Here is a 20,381-nt window from a genome sequence, read left to right as displayed (position 1 = left end):
GTAGATGATCTCATCGACCACCCTGTACCTGTCATCTTCCACCTGCCCATCCAGAACCTCACATGCGAACCTGTCCTTGGAGTACTCTACCAAGAGTCGAGCCCTCCAGTCTGTATCCAAGCTCATAAGAGACAATGTGGTTGGTCTACGTGAAAGGGCATCTGCTACCACGTTGTTCTTACCCTTGACATACTCAATGTCAAAGTCATATGCTTGGATCTTACTGATCCACTTCTGTTGCCTCTCCTGTAGCTGCTTTTGCTCCAAAAAGAATCTGAGGTTGTTATGATCAGTCCTCACCCTGAACCTGTTACCTACCAAATACTGTCGGAACTTGGCCAATGCATGCATGATGGCTAGCATCTCCTTGTTGTATATAGAATACAACCTCTCGTGCGGAAGGAGCTTCCGGCTCTCATAGGCTATAGGGTGACCTCCCTGCATCAATACTGTGCCGATCCCCTCTCCCGAGGCGTCACACTCCAAAACAAATGGTTGCGTGAAATCTGGCAATGCAAACACTGGGCAGCTGCTCATAACCTCCTTGAGCCTGTCAAAGGCTCGCTGCGCTGTATCCGACCAACTGAAAGCCCTTTCCTCGTCAAATCTGTCAAGGGTGCAGGAAGCTGGGAGAAACTCTTAACGAACTTTCGGTAGTAAGTACAAATGCCAGTGAATCCCCGGAGTTCTGTCATGTTTTTCGGCTCAGACCATTCTCTGATGGCCCTGATCTTCTCCTCGTGGACTCTCACTCCGTCCACCCCTATGATGTGTCCCAGATACAACATCTCCGTCAACCCAAACTCACACTTGGAGAGTTTGGCATAGAACTACTGCTCCTGTAGGATACGCAATACTGTCTCAATGCGATGGAGGTGCTCCTCCCAAGTCCTGCTGTAAATGAAAATATCATCAAAGAATACCAACACAAACTTCCTCAAGTGACTGCGGAAGATGTGATTCATGCAGGACTGAAATGTAGCGGGGGCGTTGGTTAGCCCAAAGGGCATCACCAAGAACTCAAAGTGCCCATAGTGACACTTGAAGGCGGTATTGGGAATATCTTGCTCCCTCACGCGAATCTGATGGTACCCAAATCTCAAATCAATCTTTGAGAAGAATCGTGCTCCTCTCAACTTGTTCATCAACTCATCGATCCTGGGTATGGGGTACCTATTCTTCAGGGTCTTCTTGTTCAGGGCCCTGTAGTCAATGCACATCCTCAATGTACCGTCCTTCTTCTTCACCAACACCACGGAAGAAGCAAAAGGACTCGTGCTCGGTCGAATGTGCCCAAGAGCCAGCAACTCCTGGATAGCCCGCTCAATCTCATCCTGATAGGCCTTGGGGTGCCTATAGGGGGTGGTAATCACTGCCTGTATACCCTGCTCAAGCTCGATGGTGTGCTCAAATCCCCAATCCGGTGGCTGTCCTGGTGGAATCTCCCCAAACACTATGGCATATCGGTCAAGGATGGACTGTATCTCTGGATGTACCATCTGCCCTGTAGTCCCTGCCTTTGATGCACACAGCTCCACTGCCCACTCTATGTCTCCCTTCCGGAAGACTGCCTCCATTCGATGAGCCGAAACAATCTGAGGCGAATATGTGTGTTGTCCCCGTATCTTCTCATGCCTCCCTGTCTTCTCATCATCCCACTCCATCTCTAGGGTCTTCCAATCCATCGTGACCTTCCCTAGAGTGATAAGCCACTGAACACCCAGTATCATGTTGGTGTCCGGAATATCGACCACGAAAAACTGGTCAGTCAATGTGTAGGTGCCCATCATCACTGAAAGCTCTGGAACATAACGAGCACACATCATGGTCTAATCTCTGGAGACCAAGACTGAAAACCCATCAAAGCTCTCTGTCTGTATACCTCTCCGCTCCACCATATGTGCATCGATGAAGTTGTGGGTTGCCCCACTGTCAACCAAAACGGATACTTGCTGGCCACATACTATCCCCCGTACGCGTAGTGTCAGATACTTGGGAACTCCTCGCCATGCTGCAAGGGCCCCTCCACTGGGTGCAAAAGGTGCACCACCCGCTGCTGGCGGTGGAGGTGGCAAAGGTCCCTGTACGGCATGGCTATCTCCCGCCTCTACATCATCCTCTTCTCCACTGCTCTCGGAGAAGACCTCAATAAAGTGTGCTTTGCCAACAACACATATATGTCCTGGTGCCCACAGTTCTTAACAGGTGAAGCACAACCGCTTCTTCTTCAGCTCCCTCCGGGCATCGTCGTCAAGCTGTACTCGTCCTGGATTCCCCTTTGGGGGTGGAATCCTCACATCCTTCCCCTTAGATTGAAAAGTCTTTCTCTGGGGGTAAGGTGTCCGGGTCCTGGGTAAGACATCCTATAAGTCTTGGGTCCTGCTGATAGCGTCCTGGAGTGTGGCTAGTCTAATGGATCGGATTAAACCCCGAAGTGGCTCTGCTAACCCCTCAACATACATATAGACCCTCCGCGCCGTGGATAGGTCTGGCACCATCATGGAGACCCTCAAGAAATCTGCAATGTAGATCTCTAGGCTCCCTGTCTGTTTGAGCCTCATAGGCTCAACAAAATGCTGCTCTGGAACCCTCTGATCAAATCGCTCCATCAATCTCCTGGTAAACTCAGCATATGTCGTCAATATGGAGTGCCCGAGTGTAAACATCCCATGAAACCACCAATCCTGGGCCTCACCATCCAAATGCAATGTTGCCACCTTGCTGGCCTCTGTCTCCGACATCTGGTTAAGCTGGAAATAAATATCCAGCTTCTCCACCCTAGACTTTGCCGAACTGTTTGATGAACCATCAAACGTAGGCAAATGGAATCTACTCGCTGCACGGTGGGTGTCACCATCATGGTAATGCCGGTACCCTCTGTGATGGTCACAGGGTCTACTATCCGGCTGGAGCTAAACAAAATCTCTGAATGAGAGGGCTTCCCTGAACTCCTGCCCATAGGCCTGGTACTCTGCAAAATAATCGCCCATACGTCCGGGCTCTACCTCCTGTTGGGCTACGGCCCCCGTGTCGGCTCCTAAGAAAGTGGGCATGGTAGAGCATGTAGGGGCATGTGAGGCCACCTGTTGCGCAGTATCACGCTGCTCTAGCAAATGGTGGGATGCACCCAATCCCTCACCAACCTGGAAAACTCGTGGGCTCTCACGTTGTCTGGCCTCTACTGTCGTGACTCTCTGCCCCATCACCTCAATCTGCCTCGACAGATCCTGCACTGATTTGAGGAACATATCCGCAAATCTCTTCCCGTCATCATCTGCCATCGGATCCACCTGCCACCACAGGGTCCTTCTATTCCACGTCCACCTCAGGCTCCTCCTATTCTGCGTCCACCACCGGAACACAGTCTCCCTCTCCGTAAGTGTTCTCCAACCTACGCCCAGTGTCTCTGTATCTCCAACCTCTGTAACAGATGTAGGGTTTTTTCCCCGGTGTCATAGATTGCTAGCTCCACAGGCTGAGCCAAATCTATGCTCTGATACCACTGTAATATCCCTTATCAAGAATATTCCTCAAACACAAGCAAACTCCAACCAGAGATGGACTGGGAGGGCATTTACCAGATATGTCGCCTCTGAAAAGAGGACGAGATCCGAAGGCTACCTGGCCCTTTCCAGACTCTGTCTAAGAGTATAGGAGAAACACACAAGTGGTATAATAGCCGAGAATGCTCAAAGAGATACAAATAACAATGGTGCAACATATAACAATATAACCATAAGCAGATACTCAAGAAATGCAGAGAGAAATGCTAAGCCATTTTATTATACTGAGTAATAGAATGAGTACAGGAGGTGATCAGAAAGATGGCACCTTGACTTGCTCAAGGCAAGTGAAGAAATACACTCGGAATAGTAAAGGAATGGCCCCTCTGAACTGCGTCCAAGCTGTTGGAGAACTATCGTGCTGCTGCTGCTGCTAGAAAGCAAATGAAGATTTGGGGCCGCTCCCCTCCTCAGAAAAGGCTGAAACTCTGGAATCGGACTCTACTCAAGAAACCCGGAAAAGCCCAGAAAGCTTTTCTGAAATGGTCGACCGCCGAAAATCACCCCCTTGGGGTTCTACGCAGTCCCTCAATGCTCTACGCTACCACTGAATGAAACCCTCCAGAAATCTGCCTGAAACCCCTGCCAAAACTCTCCAATATGCAAGGGTTGATCCCCTGCTCTATCTCTCAACATAAATCCTCTTGCAAACCCTCAACCCAGACTCCTGCTAGAAAGAATTGCGTCCCCCTCTCAGTGTTGCGCAGTCCTCCAAAACGCTGATGAAACTGCTGCTGAAATGTTGATGAACTACTGCTGAAATACCAATGGAAATACTTTGCCCGAGCAGGCACTCGAAATCCCCCGGGGCTAAGGGTGAGATCTCTGAACAAAGACACTCAATGCACTAAACAGTGTTGCAAACTAGCTAAACGGCCAGCGTGCTCTATGTCGAAATGACTATCACAAATGCTCATAACTGAATGATCAAAATGAGGGGGCTTCTCTCTTCTTTATAGCCTTTGCCTCTCTCAATCCCAAGGCTCACCTTCTCCAACGTAATTCCCCTCTTGCCACGTGTTTCTTCCCTTTTACGCAATCCCTCCATGTGTCTGCGTGGGCTCTATCTCTGCGTCCCCCTTTGGCCCCCTTGGCTCCCCATTAAGTCACAACGTTGTGCTACTAGGAAGTGACTTTTATTCTAAAAGTGAATTATGTCCCCCTTCCTCACTTTTTTATTTATAAATAACTATAGAAAGCAAAAATTGAGCAAAATCGAATATTCCAATTAGCCATGGCTAGTTAAGAATATTACAGACTGATCACTCTGGTGTATTCTCCAACTGACCCTCAAGCCTCCTCTTATACTTTTCCTGTTGGTCCTTCAATGGCCGAGATTACATCTCTAATCAACAACTAAGATTAGATTTGGCTTGATCCATGACTTTTGGAACCTTCTAACCCAGTTTTATATTAATACCCATTAATATTTTTATTTTTCCTAAGTTTAGACTTAGGAACTCCATTAAAAATATTAATTATTTTAATATCTCCCAAACCAGGTACAATCTATCCAAACCATTTCTTGGTCTTGGAGACCTCATGTGTTTTAGCCTCTCCACCAATTTTCATGGCTAGAGCACATCCGATGCTACCCTAAATCAACACTCAACTGGAAAAGGTTGTGGTCAGACTGCGTCCAAGAAGAAATCTAGAAGGGGGCAACACCTAGAAGACCAGTGAAGACAGAGGACGAGGAGAAATTTTCCTTGGCAAGCAAAGGTAGCAAAGCCAAGGGCAAGAAGGTCCAAGGAAAGGCAAAGTCCATTTAGAAGGGCAAGAAGAAGAAGAAATATCTGAGCAAGATCAAATGCTTCCATTGCCACCAGTTCGGGCATTGTGCCACTAAGTGTCCTAACCAAAAGAAGGGTTCTAGTATGGACCATGTGACAGCATCAGCTGAGGTAGATTTGTTTTCTTTTAAGTTCAAGAAAGTCTTCTCATTGATAGCATGCATGGCAAGCTTAGTAGGCGGCAACATATGGTACATTGATTCTCAAGCATCCTTCCACATGACCGGGAACAAGGAGTACTTCAACGAGTTGAAGGTGAAGGACATGTAGTTTCACATTGAGCTGGGAGATGATGGCAAGTACTTGACTAGCAGTGTAGGTACTGTTAGTTTTGAGAGGGAGCCTGGTAGCTCTCTCCATCTCAGGGGCGTCCTCTATGTTCCAGGCCTTAAGAAGAACCTTGTTTTTGTTGCTACCCTAGAGGACAAGGGTTATGATGTCATCTTTAGCAGAGAAGCACTTAGCTTTTGGATCCATGAAGCAAATTGGTGTGAGGATGAAGAATCTTAACAGGTTGCAGGTTGAGACATGCTCAGCCTTGAGCAGCAAGGCAAGAAGTGCGCAGAGTCGAGACTTGGGGGAGCTTTGGCATAGACGCGTGGGACATTTGCATCATGGGGTATTGAAGATCCTTCAACAAATAGCCACAGGGCTACCACAGTGAGCATTCAACCAACATGATGTGTGCAAAGGGTGCACACTTGGCAAGTATGACAAGTCATCTTTTCAAGGCCGAGACAGCAAAGCCAAAGGGATTTTGGAGCTGGTACATCTAGACATGTGTGGGCCCTTCTCTTTTCCATCCCTCATGGGACACAGGTACTATGTCACCTTCACAGATGACTATTCTCGGAATACATGGATCTTCTTTATGAAGAAGGAGGTGGTATCCTCCAAGTTCATGGAGTTTAAGGCCTTAGTAGAAAACTAGATCGAGAAGAAGATCAAAGCATTAAGGAGTGACAATGGCAGGGAATATGTCTCCAATGCCTTCAAGGACATGTGTGCCAAGGAGGGCATTAGGAGAGAGATTACAACACCCTATAACTCTCAGCGAAATGGGGTGGTTGAGAGGAAGAACCGTGGCATAGTTAGAGTGGGCAAGGCCATGTTGCATGACCAAGGGCTACCCATGTTCTTGTGGGCAGAGGCATGCAACACTGCAATATTTCTATAGAACAAGAGTCCACACAGAGTGCTTGGACGAGTTACACTAGAGGAGGCTTTCACAGGCAAGAAGCCTAATGAAAGGGACAAAGGTTTATTGCAATGTGTCCAAAGAGAGCAGGAAGAAACTAGAGCCCACAGCTGAAAAGGGAATTTCGTGGGTTACGATGAGACATCTCAAGCATACAAGGTGTATATACTATCACTTAAGAAGACAGTTATCAAGCGGGACGTGAGGTTTGAGGAGGACAGAGCTCTAAGGGAATCCTTGGAGCAAGAGCAGGTTGGAGTACCTGAGGAGGAGCTACTCACTCCCAAGTAGGAGCCTCAGCCAGTATCACAGATTGAGACTCAGCCAGGTGGTAAGCATGTTGTACAGCAAGATGACAAGGAGTCATTGCAGGATGAGGAGGAGAGACCAGGATGACTGGAGGCAGCCACTCAATCAGTGACTCCCAACATAGGGAGGAAGAAAGTCAAGTGGGCCAAGAGGTTGATTCATGACGCCCAGCGGCGAGTTGAGACTCCTAGCTCTATGTTTAGGCAAAGCAAGAAACCACAGAGGTACACCGGATATATGGCATTGATGACTGAGTTATTGGACACAGAGTCTTCTTGTTATGAGGAGGCAGCCTCTCAGCAGGTTTGGCAAGATGTCATGGTGGAGGAATATTCCTCCATCATGAAGAATGATGTCTGGGAGATTGTGCCACACCCAGGGAGAAAATCAGTAGTAGGCTCACACTAGGAGTACAATGTGAAGCATGGAGCAGATGGGAGCCTGGAGAAGTACAAGCAGTGGTCCACGAGGACGCACCCCCACCTAGGAAACGCATCCCTGAGCTTCCTTGCACTCCGGGGATGTGGGGACATCTAGGGTATGTTTCTCCACATCCCCAAAAATGGAAACGCAAGGAAACTCTAAGGGGGGACAATTCTTCCCAAAAGAGGAAATGTTTCCTATGTTTCCAAAAGAATGTGAGGTCAAATTTAGGCTCACATGTTATTTTGTGGCCAAGCAATTTAATGGGCGGGTAAGGGTAAGGTACAATATGGTCTACTGACATGGTTGATCCTTATTTATTCATGCAACAGCTGGATGCAGAGACTAGCGGGGCATTACCTTGAGCAATTATGCTCATTTGTCATTTGATATGTTCTTATATTATATGCTTTTTTGTTTCAAACTTCAGTTGTAGGCTTTAGTTTGTTTTGAATCTTGATATATGATGTATTAGACTTAACTATATAAAAATTTGAATCTTGATGTATCAGACTTTATTTTTATTTCAATATTCAGTCTTCACAATTGGAAACTCAATATGGTTTAAACTTTTATTTTCATTGTACAATGTTACAGTTACATGTACGATTGTATCATGCTTTTTATTTTAAATTTGTTTCAGTTATATGATTCATTGATTTATCCTTCATGATGTAAGTGTTATATAATGATAAAGACAGTTAAATAATAAAATTCCAATGATATATTTATATTTTTTAAGTATTTTACTATATTTGTTGGGGTCCCTTATGTTAAAGACGTCAACGTACCCCCACGTTTCCTAAAAATTGGTGGGGAGCTTTTGTATAGGCTGCTCCTACGTTTCCCCTCTCCCCCATCCGCACGTCCCAAAAACTTGGCGGAACATTGAGTACAAGGCCAGGTTTTGGCCAAGGGTTTCTCGCGGTCGAGGGCATTGACTATGATGAGACGTTCACTCCAGTGGCACGTTAGTCATCCATAAGGACGATTGTAGCACTTGCAACTCAGATGGGGTGTAAGATCCACGAGATGGACATGAAGATAACATTCCTCAATGGGGTGGTTGAGGAAGAGATTTATATGGAGCATCCAGAGGGGTTTGAAACCTTCAACAAAGACACTCATGTTTGTTTGTTGAAGAGAGCTCTTTATGGGCTCAAACAAGCACTAGGAGCATGGTGATGGTACACTCGCATTTACAGCTACCTTCAGGGATTAGGCTTTCACTAAGAGTGAGGCGGATGCCAAACTGTACTACATCATGGTTGGAGTGCTTTCGCTCATTCTAGTGCTCTATGTTGACAATCTTATCTTGACTGGAGTAGACAGCTTGATTCAGGATTGCAAAGCAGATCTTGCAAGAGAGTTTGAGATGAAGGACATAGGGATTATGCACTATTAGTATTTCCTTGGGCTAGAAGTATGGCAAGGTGATGGGGAAATCTTCTTGGTGTAGGGGACGTACACTACAAAGATCCTTAGGAGGTTTCATATGCAGGATTGCAAGCCCATGACCATGCCTCTAGTCACAAACTAGAGGAAGGTGGACACTAGCAGAGCAGAGCGAGTAGATGCTACATTGTACAGGTAGCTCATCAAGTCATTGATGTACTTAGTCAACACACAACCTGATATATGTTTTGCAGTGAACCAGTTGAGCCAGTTCATGATGGATCCTACCAGAGTTCACTGGGTTGTTGCGAAGCATGTTTTGAGATATCTCAAAGGCACAGTAGATTATGGATTATGGTACAGACAGGTTGATGGAGTGAGGCTTGAGGGCTTCACAAATGCAGATTGGGTAGGGAGCTCTACAGATCGGAAGAGTACTTCAGGTTGCGTCTTCAACATTGGGTCAGCAGTTGTTTCCTGGTTCAGCAGGAAGTAGAGATCAGTTGCACTCAATTCAGCAGAGGCCAAATACATGGTTGCCAGTTTGGCAACATGTGAAACTATCTGGATGAGGAAGTTGCTTGTGGAACTTTTCAGGCAAGGGATGGAGCCCACTATGATACACTATGACAATCAAAGTTGCATTAAGCTCTCTAAGAATCTAGTGTTTCATGATCACTCCAAGCATATCGAGATCAGGTATCATCCAGTGTTTTACGACTCCGACTCGGACTCCGACTCGGCCGAGGATCGACTCCGACTCCGACTCCGACTCGGTAATGACTCGGCCTAGTCGATTTCAATGACTCGGTCGTTGTAAAAAATACATTAAATATTTATTTTTTTTATAAAAAAACATAATTTTAAATATTTTAAACATAATTTTAAAGATTTTCATTCATGTTTCCAAAGTCCAAACACACAGCATTATAATATAGATGGAAGACAACATATGATCAAAGTAGGCTCATGAACCAATCCATTATATCAAAATGGTACCCAATGGCAATACATAGTCAACTGTCATACATGATCAAAGACTCAAAACAAAATACAAATAACCAAGGAGGCTAGAAATGGCCTCTACAACAAAAGTAAACTGTGATGGTGACCAGACTCCAATACTAGTACTACTGCAGCACTGCTAACAGCTACACTACTACTGGCTAGTAGCTACTGCCAGAGGAGCCAAGATCATCTCGACCAATCTCTGGAGTCTGGATCATCATCATCAGAACAGTGAAAAACATATACAGTAGCTCTAGGTGTCAAGGTAAGGGTTTCAATTTGTATTCCTTTGTGTGTTCCAAATTTCCAATGGAATTTGTTTGGGTAATTCTTTGAGTATAATTTCAGAACTTTATTGTATTTTTGATCCGTTGGTGTTGTTTTACCTTGAGTCTAGGGTTATTTTAAATTTTTATCCTTAAGATCTGTTCTCTTCCTTTTTCCCTTGTGATTCAGTTGGGATTCCTTTTCAATTGCACACCCAGAATTTTATTACAGACCTGCTCCAAAGAACTCGACATCCACTAACAATGAACTACAGGACTTATGCTTGATTGTGGATAATCATTTGCACTGAAGAGTCAAGACTCAAGTAAAGTGTTTAGGGCTCGGACATGTGTAGTAGGGCTTGAGGAAAAGTTATATTAACTGCAGATTTTAGGCCTTATAACCAGCAGCATAGTACTGTTTAGGTCCTTTTTGCATTAATTTGTTTTGTAACTTTGAGTCTCTTAGGTATTTTGTTGAGTGCAAGAGTAGGCCCTCATCCAGGGCATCGTTTGACATTTCAATTGTAATTTGGACGATACCTTATATATAGAGTCTAGACTGATATATAGAATCTAGATATCAGATTTACTAGCTGTAATAAGATCTGTACATTAAACAGATATGAAGAACCTGGGCTTATTTCAAAGGGATTGACCACTGGTATCTTCAACAATGATAGTGATATCAGCCCTTTCACTCTTCAGCTCATAAAATCAGTGCATAACCATGTCACTCCAACAATGGACACGATCTGAAATAATTGTGGAATGAGGAAACACATACAGCAAAACTCAGCTCCCTTCACACTTGAATAGTCAACAGTGATAATAGATATATGGCAGATTTCGATTCCATATTAAAACATATGTGACTTAAACTGCATTACACAGTTTGGAATCCTTAAACTCCATTAAACATTTGAAAAATACCAAAAAAATGAATTTTTTTATGTCTTTTATGCCTGCCCAGCCGGTTTTCATTGACTCGGCCTGGTTGACCGAGTCAACTATGACTCGGCCTGGTCATTGGATGACTAGGCCGAGTCATAGTTGACTCGGTCAACCGAGCCGGTTTGCTGGCCTGGTCGCAAATTTTTTTAATGGCTCGGTTTGACCCGGCCGTTTCCGAGTTGACTCGGCCTGGTTGTAAAACACTGGTATCATCATCTCAAGGGCTGTGCGCAGAAAGGGATAGTGAATTGTTATGTAAAAATTGTAATTTGTAATTGTAGTTTAATTTTGGGAAAGGGCAAGGGCACGATCAGAAGGTCATGCCATTTCACGAAAAGTCACCCTAGGCCGTATATAAGCCAAGGGCCCTCTACGTAAAACTTATCATTCAATCTTATAATAAAATATATATTATTCGTTAATTATCAGAGTAAAATCTAGTATACTCCATCTAGTATCAGAGCAGACGGTCCTAGGTCACTCTACTGCTGCATAGGTCGAGCCACCACTCCATTGTTGCCCTTCGATCCACTACCTCGCCAGTTTCCCTGTTGTCGTCCGTTGTTCCTCAAGCCAAGTCATCATTCATTCTTCGTCGTACCCCGCATTGCCATCTCCACATCATGTTCCTCGTTGTTCCACTCGTCTATTGCCTCGCTGACTAAACCCTATCCCCAATCGCATTCATTTCCTGACACATACGATCTTCTACGTCAACCATCGTCTTGACAAGCCTCTTGTTGACTGTCCACTTTTGTCCCACGTCCATCACCGTCTTGTCCCTCATCGTTCCTTTTTATTAGATGACATACCCTATCCAAAACACTTTGTATCATTAAACGCTTTGTATCATTAATCGTAGCCTTTAGTATTATTAATTAATTATTAAAGGTTATATAATAATTATATTATTATTAATTATTATGTTATATAATAATCAATTATTATATATAGTTAATTAATTAATTAATGATTACATTTATTTCTTAATTATTATATAATTAATAATATAATTAATTAATTAATTAGCTATTATTGTATAGTTATTAATTAATTGTTAATTAAATAATTACAATATATATATATATATATATATAATTTTTTTTTTTAAATCAAGTTAAGAAGCTTGAGTTAAGCTAGATAAATATACACCTCCACAAACTCGATCAATGGCATCAATGACAATGAGCGACTTTAGTAAAAAAATTGACTGAACTTGAGAATATGGTCAAAGGGAATGTCGAAAACATTAAGACGCTCCAGGATACAACGGTGAGAATAGAGAATCAGCTCCAGCAAAATTATGATGAACTAAAAAGGGAACAAGCAACCCTTTCAACTAAGGTTGATCAAAATCATACTCAAGCAATGGTGGCGTTGAACCTTATCTGTCAAAAGTTGAATATTACAATTGATCAACTACATCAGAATAATGAAGTGACTCAACAACCAGATTCTTCAGATACATCAAGCCCATCAGGCTCACCTCATATCCATGAATATCCACATACATCTTCCATTCCTAATCCACAAAATAGTAACACGAGAAATGAAAGATCCAAACTTGAGCTTTCCAAATTTGACAGTAAAGAGAAATACAGTGTTGCATGGTTCAATAAAGCAAAAGAATATTTAGAGATTTACGATATTGACAATGACTATGAAAGAATCAAGCATGCATCCATGCAAATGGAAGGCGGAACATATAATTGGTATATGTGGTGGAAAAAAATGACACATGCTTTCAGTTGGAAGAAATTTAGAAATGCTTTCTTTAATAGGTTCCAAGGTGTCAAAGAAGAAGAGTTCACGACACTCACCGAGCTACAACAAAAAGGAAATGTGGACGAATATACTAGAGAATGGGAAACTCTAGCTACATGAGAACATGGGTTATCAGAAAGTCATCTTATTCAACCATACATCACGGGACTTAAACCAAATCTCCGGGATGAGCTTAAGCTTCAATGCCATGACCTCTATAGAAGAAGCAAGACAATGAAAAAGCCGTAGAAAAGAAGCTCGAAAGAATACAAATGCCAAAAGTTGAAAGAGTATATTCGAGACGAAGGTTTCCCCAAACTTCTAACATGGAAAATACAAAGTATGTTCCACCACAGCTACATGAAGGAGGAAAAATTAATTTGGAAGTGCAAAGAATAAAAGAGGGTAAGTGCAAACATTGTGGCGAAAATGGGATTCTAAACATAAATGTGTTAAAGGAAAAGAGACCAAGAACATGTATACATGTGAAGCAACCAATGATTCAAATAGTGAAGAATCAAACATAGAAGAAGTTGAAGATTCTCCACAATTTTCCCCAGAATCAGACAGTGAAAATATTTCGCAAGTATCATTATTAGCCATGACAAGAATATCTCAGCCCCAGACATTAAAGTTAAAAGGACATATCAAAAAGAGCAATGTAATGGTTCTAATAGATACCAACAGCACTCACAACTTTTTGGACTCAAATATTGCAAAAAGGCTCAACATCTTCACATATCCAATGCCCAATATGAAAGTGATGGTAGCTGATGGAAAGAAAATTGAAAAAGTAAGAAAATGTCATAAGGTCAAATTGCAGATTTAGGACTACAATCTAGAATCTCCATTCTACACAGTACTGTTGGGAGGAGTGGATGTGGTCCTAGGTATCCAATGGCTACAAACCCTAGGCACTTACTCTGCCAACCATCAAAATCAATTTATAAAGTTTAGATGGGAGGGGCAGAAATACAAGTTATATGGTTTTCAACCTCCTCAAAATCAAATTGTATCATCCTACCAAATGATGAAGTCTGATTTGAAAAGGAGCACCAGCGTATGTAGTGCAATGTCATCAAATGGAAATGTTGGCTTCAAAATTGGTTAGCGAAGAACCACCTGAAGTTCAAGAACTGATTCAAAAACACAAAAAGGTGTTCCAAGATCTTCCAATGAAGATGCCTCCTGAAAGAGAAATCGAGCACATAATCGAAATCAAATCAAGGTCAAACCCTGTCAACATCAAGTTGTATAGATATCCACATCATCAAAAAACTGAAATCGAAAGATTAGTCCAAGATCTTTTAAAGTGTGGTATCATCACAAAAAGTAGAAGCCCTTATGCTGCTCTGGTGGTTCTAGTCCGAAAGAAGGATGGATCATTTAGACTACACATAGATTATCGAGGGTTGAACAAGATAACGATTAAGAACAAGTTTTTGATTCCCTTTATAAATCAAATGCTAGATGAACTTCATGTCAACACTTGGTCAAACTGTCCAGAAATTCGGTCTCTTGAAATTTCGACCTCCTGAAATTTTGCTCTCCTGAAATTTCAGACGTGTGGAGAGAGAGAGGCCCAAAAATCCGTACCCAATCAATGAGAAAGAGAGAGAAGTGTGAAGATGAGTGTGTCCAAATGAGGCTAAGTCGCCTTCTATTTATATGCAACATTGAGGATGAATAGACGTGACTGTTGGGCTTATGTGCCTACATAAGTTTGTTGGCCGACCTTGACAGTTTGACCATAATCAAAATAAATTCATAACTTCATTTGTACATGTCAGAATCGGATGATCTTTAGATCAATCCTACACCTCTCGAAGAGAGAAATCCAAGAAAAATATCAACTGTCATAAATAATATGACCCATGTGGAGTTGGCCCTCATTGCCAATTTTAACAAAGACCATGACCCTTGATACGATCTGCCTCTCCAAGACCAAGACATCGATTCGTTACTCTGCCACTGCTAAGATCATCATGATTGCTGCACCATGGAAGCCATCACTGTTGAAATCTTCACTGTTGCTTCTTCATCATGTCAACAAGGTCCACTGCGATATTCACAGTGACAATCACCATGATGATTGATTCATCATTCCTCCATCAATGTGATCCAGATGAGTTTATCATTATACTGATTTAGATCATGTCAAGAATGTATTCCCAAAACTGTGACGATCCTTTTCTTATTATGTTGAGACAATACTGCTTCTCAATGTGTTGTAACCCTCACTACCTACGTTGGGTCTCCTTCTCATTATACCAAGATTACTGCAGAGAAATCATTTGGATCCTCTTTCGTATGCCAAGGCTATAGCAATGTTGTTGAGAGATCACTGAGATATATATATATATATATATATATATATATATATATATCGAGATCACAAGGAGACAGATCTACATACTGTAATGTCCACTGAGACTGTATGTATAGGTTGTATTCCTTTGTTCACCGAGATTGTAGTAGTTACTATCTTCACTGAAATTCCTTTCAACAGAATTATGTCACGAATATATGTATGCCGAGTTCATGACTGGGATAGTGTATACATGAGCCGAGGTTGATTCATCCATGAGTGACTGCGCTCTGGAATAAACTCCGAGACAATCTTCATGCCTCTCCATCTTTCTTCATGAGATCTGAGACCTGGTCTGTCTGCCCTTATACCCATCCGAGGTGCAGACAGACCCTTGAACCCTTTTCAATGCGGATCTGCTCCATACAAGATCTCAGAGAGATATGCGAGATCTGTCCCTTCTTATGCAAAATTTGTCCCTTCTTAGATTGCATATACCTGCACCCAATACTCACACGAGATTTCAGAGAGAAATGTGAAGTTGTGATCTGCCTTTTGGTGGATACCTTGACGAGGTATTTATAGTGGTTGATGCTCCTATTTGAGCTGACTTGTAATATGAACCGATGTGTCTATTTCCTTGAGCCGACATGACTTCCATTTATCCATTTAATTCTATTTTGAGCCGACATGGTGATCTCTTCGTTGTTTTGCTTGCAGACTTCAGCGTGCTTGCTTTTGGAGGATTGTTCTTGGCCTTGGAGGGTTGTTACACACTGTTGAAGACTTGTATACATTTACATGAACTCATGAAGAGTTTCTTTACATATGACATGACTCTTTGACATATAAATAAAATCCTAAAGACATCAAGAAGAAGTCTTTGACCTAATGACACTTCTTGCTCATGAAACCCATGTAGCAAGATACACAAAAATAATTTATTCTCTTTATTACATCATTTACAAAGATCATGTCATTATGAAGACAAAACCTAGTTACACTTTCTTCAACACTCCCTCTTAACTAGGGAGGTATTCATAATGGTACTTGGTCATTCTCAATCTCAAGAATTTCTCATAAGAAGAATAGAATTTGCAATCCATCTGTTATAGCATCATTTCAACCAACATTGTTTCCATATAGCAAGGCCTTGACTAACAACTCCATCTCTCACTCAGATTAGAGCACAATGTTGGCGAGATCAATGACTGATAGACAGGCATCATCATTGTCTCTCTTAGGGTCATACCCACCCAGGTGTTCTCCGAGTATGCCCTACTAGGACTATTCTCATTTTGGGTTCCCAACCCTCAAGAATATCGGTCCTCTTGCCCACTCTTGTCTTGAATGCCCTACCACATCCTCAAAGAGTGTCGGATGCCAAATGATTACACAATCCTCCATTCTTTCTTCGATGTGCTTGCTTTTGTAGGATTTTCTTGGTCTTGGAGGGTTGTTACACACTATTGAAGACTTGTATACATTTTTATGAACTCATGAAGAGTTTCTTTACATGTGACATGACTCTTTGACATATAAATAAAAACCTAAAGACATCAAGAAGAAGTCTTTGACTTAATGACACTTCTTGCTCATGAAACCCATGTAGCAAGATATACAAAAATAATTTATTCTCTTGAGTCTTTATTACATCATTTACAAAGATCATGTCATTATGAAGACTTGAACCTAGTTACACTTTCTTCAACATTGAGTCCTAGGGCTAGTACCCTAGGAGACCTTCGCTTGCCTTCCCTTCTCCCTTGCCTTCAAAATCGAACTTCAGATTATCCCAGCGCAGAAACCCTAACTACGCACTTCCAGAAGAATAGAGAGAGACCCAAACACTTCAACTTCTTCGTCCTTCTCTTCTTCGCACTTCCTTCTTCGCACTTCCTTCTTCAACATTCTTCTTCTGCCTTCATCGCATAAGAGATGAGTGAATGAATGATCCAAGTGGAGGACGAGTTCCTCTTATATAGGCTTCCTCAAGCATGGACGTGGCTCTTCATATAGACCGACTTGATCTTGGAGGTATTTTAACACTTTCAAGACAAAACAATTTTTTCTTTACAATATACAATGTGCCCATAGGGTCTTCCAAATATGACAATGGCTTTTATACCTAGGACAAACCCTAGAAGCACTCAATGGGTGCTTGACGTATAAAATAAAAGAACTTGAGCATGAAACCCATGCTCCAATAATAATAATAATTTCTTTTTCATTTTACATTTGCAAGAATACATTTCATACTAATGAAGACCGAACCTAGTTACACATTTCTCAACATTACTTTGTCTCACCAACTCGTAATCACAAAACAATTGAATAATTATGTGCCTTGGTCCTTCTTATAAGTTTTTCGAATAGGCTAAACAGGCAAGTTTTATTTCTAGAAATCGAACTAGTGATTGATGAGTTAACTGAGTCTAACTGACTCATGTAACTCGTCCTACCCAAATTTAGAACTTGAGACTCACATATGTCAATTTCCAAAGCTAACTTGCACTAGGAGACACTAAATTGAGCCTCCCACTCCAGCACATCAGTCGAACTGCTTCATAACTGTCCTAACTTATATGAACTCGCACTAATTTTTAAGAATTAGCTCCTAACTTATAGGAATAAGTTCCTAACTTACAGGAACTTGTGCATGCTAAGGAAAATTGCTTCTAGTCTCTTTGACTAAGGCACAAGTCAAAGAACCTTTCTCGCTACTATTTTTAACAAAAACAATAATGAATTCCTTGTGCCTTCGTCCTTCCTTTATAGGCCCAATTCAAACATGGAAGGAGACCCAATTCAAATTTAGAACTCAAGTTCTAATTGACAAGTTAACTGAAAGTGTTACTCTTTCTGTCTCCAATCAATGTTAGAGTTATTAACTCGTTCTCCCTTCAATCAAGACTGAAGGCTAACTCACTCTAACTGAACTTCTAACTGCCACCTCGTTCTGTAGTCAAACTGATGAAGACTCCACCTAACTGAAGCTCCAACTCTACGCATGCTAACATGATGATTATTCCAGTAAACTGAAAATAACTTATCCTAACTGAGGATGAAGTCGAACTTGTGAGGACAATTGAGGCCTTCATTCGCTAAGGCACAAGAAGACCTTGCTCGCTACATTTTTAACACCAGAAAGTCGGCAGGTTTCATCAACTTGGGAAATTGGCAAAATCAGGGAAAGAATTAGGCAAAAGTTGGCACGGATAAACTTGGACCTGAAATACTAGGAAAAGCTAGGAAAACTTGGTGACCTCAAGAAAATGAGGTCAAACTGGTTCTTAGAAGTGACCCTACACTAGCCATAGAAGGGTGCAATGTACCACATATGTCAGATTTTCAAGAAATGCATCTAAACACATACCTTAATTTTCTCGTATCAATCCACATGGTTCCATGTATAGTGAGTCGAGAAGATTGATGTGACATTAAGGATCCTCAAAACTATTTGACTGAGATAGAATGACATGTGGACTTACCTCTTTTCAGGGGTTTTAGGATATGGAAATTGATTGTGGATTTCTCTTATGTTGCCCCTGCAAGCCTTTGGTTCATGAGCGAGATCAATGGAGTGTTCTGCTAATAAAAATGCCCTTGGCCTTGGTTCATTTGCAAATTAACGTAGTGTTAAGCCATCCACCAGGGTTCCATATGGCATGAGTTTCAGAGGGATAAAACCAGGAGCAAATCCTCGATGGCTTCGGCAGAATAATATCATAATAGATACTACTCAGAACCATCAGCAAAGCCAAAGGAACCCTTCTCTTTATGATGCAGCCACTTGGAGCATGTAAAACATGTTTTTGTCTATTCTTCCTTCTGGAAATTTCAAGCAATGTTTTCCCGAAATTACCAAACTCAACTAGGAGAATGACTGGGGAGGTCTAAGAGTAACAGTTGACCCAAATTCTACAAAAACTCGGGAGTTCACTTTGGACAAAAAAGTACTTTTTTAATCCAAATTTTGAGTAATAATTCAGATGGGTAACAGTTCATAATCTGAAGTGTTTTGCACGAACTGTTGAGAAGTCCGCTGGTTGTCTATTGTGAAACCCAGTTAAAAACCAAGCAAAATCAGTGTTTTTCTTTGATCTAATCAGACTTGGAAATGAAATCGGATTCAGATGTCTGGTAATGATGACTTTTCCCTTATTTATTATATAAAGAAAATGTTGGTGCCTTGTGTTTCAGAACTTTTTGCTTCTAATTATGCTCCATATAATAAAGTAACTTAGCATTTGGTGCAGTAAACCATATATGTCTTGCAAATTAAGCTTGCAAGCAACAAACCAATTGTCATCTAATGCATATTAACAAAAAAACACCCCTGGAATTTGTCCCAGTCCTCCATTACAACCTATGAAAGCACAGGATTTCTGAAAAATAAAAATGAACCCATCAAAGCTTACTTGGAAAGCTAAGTGCGCACAATGCCATTCACAACAGAAGAAGCCACCAAGACTCCTATAACCTCTACCCCGGCCACCACCCCAGCTTGCACCACTGGTCCAGGCCCTTCAAAAGCTGCTATTGTCTCTAAATTCTCAGCTGTTTCTTTCACTGTTTCTGCCACCTTTTCCACCTCCTGCTCTCCTTCCTTCACCAACTCCTTGGCTTTCTCCACAGCTTCTTCTTCCACTTTCTTCAGCTTTTTGATGCCAAAGAAGGGGATGTCCTTAGCTTGGGCTGGGCCTGAAAAATTTAGCAGAAGAGAAAGGCCCAAGAGAGGAAGTACTTGCCTTCTGGGTATGCTTGGAATTGGAGGAGACCGCGGGTTTCTGTTGGTAGTTTTGCATTGGATTTGGTATGGTGTGTATGATCTTGTTGGAGCCAGTGAAATGGGTGTCGAATTCTTGTGCAAAGAAGGAAGGGGAGCTCCCATGCCAGTTCCACATACCCAAGTCATTTTTTAGCAAAAGTGAGAATGAATGGAATGATGGGCTATCGATGGATAATTGGCTCCTTAAGGCCACACCTCCTCTTATCTATCAACAAAGATTGAAAGTAGCGGCATTGTGTTTTCATTATCAAAATATATTTTGGTGAATGTAAGCGTTTTAACCGTGTTCTGACTTGTGTTATGTCAGCTCTGTCTAATTGGCTTTTTGCGTCATCTTTGCACGATGTGATAAAAATACTTCTATTTTTCAATTTTATGGAAGATGATTAAGTTTATTATTTTTCAATTTTTTTGGAAGATGATTAAGTTTATTATAGTTATCTTGAGGGATGTGTTAAAGGTTTTTATAATTTTAATTAATTATTAATTAATATAAATTTATGTTAATTCTAAATTTATTTATTATTGAGAAGATCAAATATTTTAAGATGTTTTTTTTTAATGTAAAATTTGAGGAAAGATTTGTATTTGCATAGATTTGATTTACC

At 41.7% G+C, this 20,381-nt stretch overlaps 1 protein-coding gene across 1 annotated transcript in view; it reads right to left on the bottom strand.

Annotated features, from left to right (window-relative positions):
• The window catches only part of YCF37 (homolog of Synechocystis YCF37), a 29,983-nt gene extending 9,985 nt beyond the window's left edge, over positions 1-19,998 (bottom strand). The window contains exon 1 of the mRNA XM_089377140.1: positions 19,403-19,998. Coding sequence (XP_089233266.1) covers positions 19,411-19,899 — 489 coding nt within the window. The 5' untranslated portion in view covers positions 19,900-19,998 and the 3' untranslated portion in view covers positions 19,403-19,410. The remainder of the gene's footprint in view (positions 1-19,402) is intronic.
• Positions 19,999-20,381: the final 383 nt, after the last annotated feature.

This window comes from Pinus tabuliformis, chromosome J (genome assembly GCF_031772625.1).
Source record: "Pinus tabuliformis cultivar Carrire ecotype Pingquan chromosome J, CPIR1, whole genome shotgun sequence".
In the NCBI taxonomy this organism is placed as follows: Eukaryota; Viridiplantae; Streptophyta; class Pinopsida; order Pinales; family Pinaceae; genus Pinus; species Pinus tabuliformis.
This window is presented reverse-complemented; position numbering and strand designations above follow the sequence as displayed.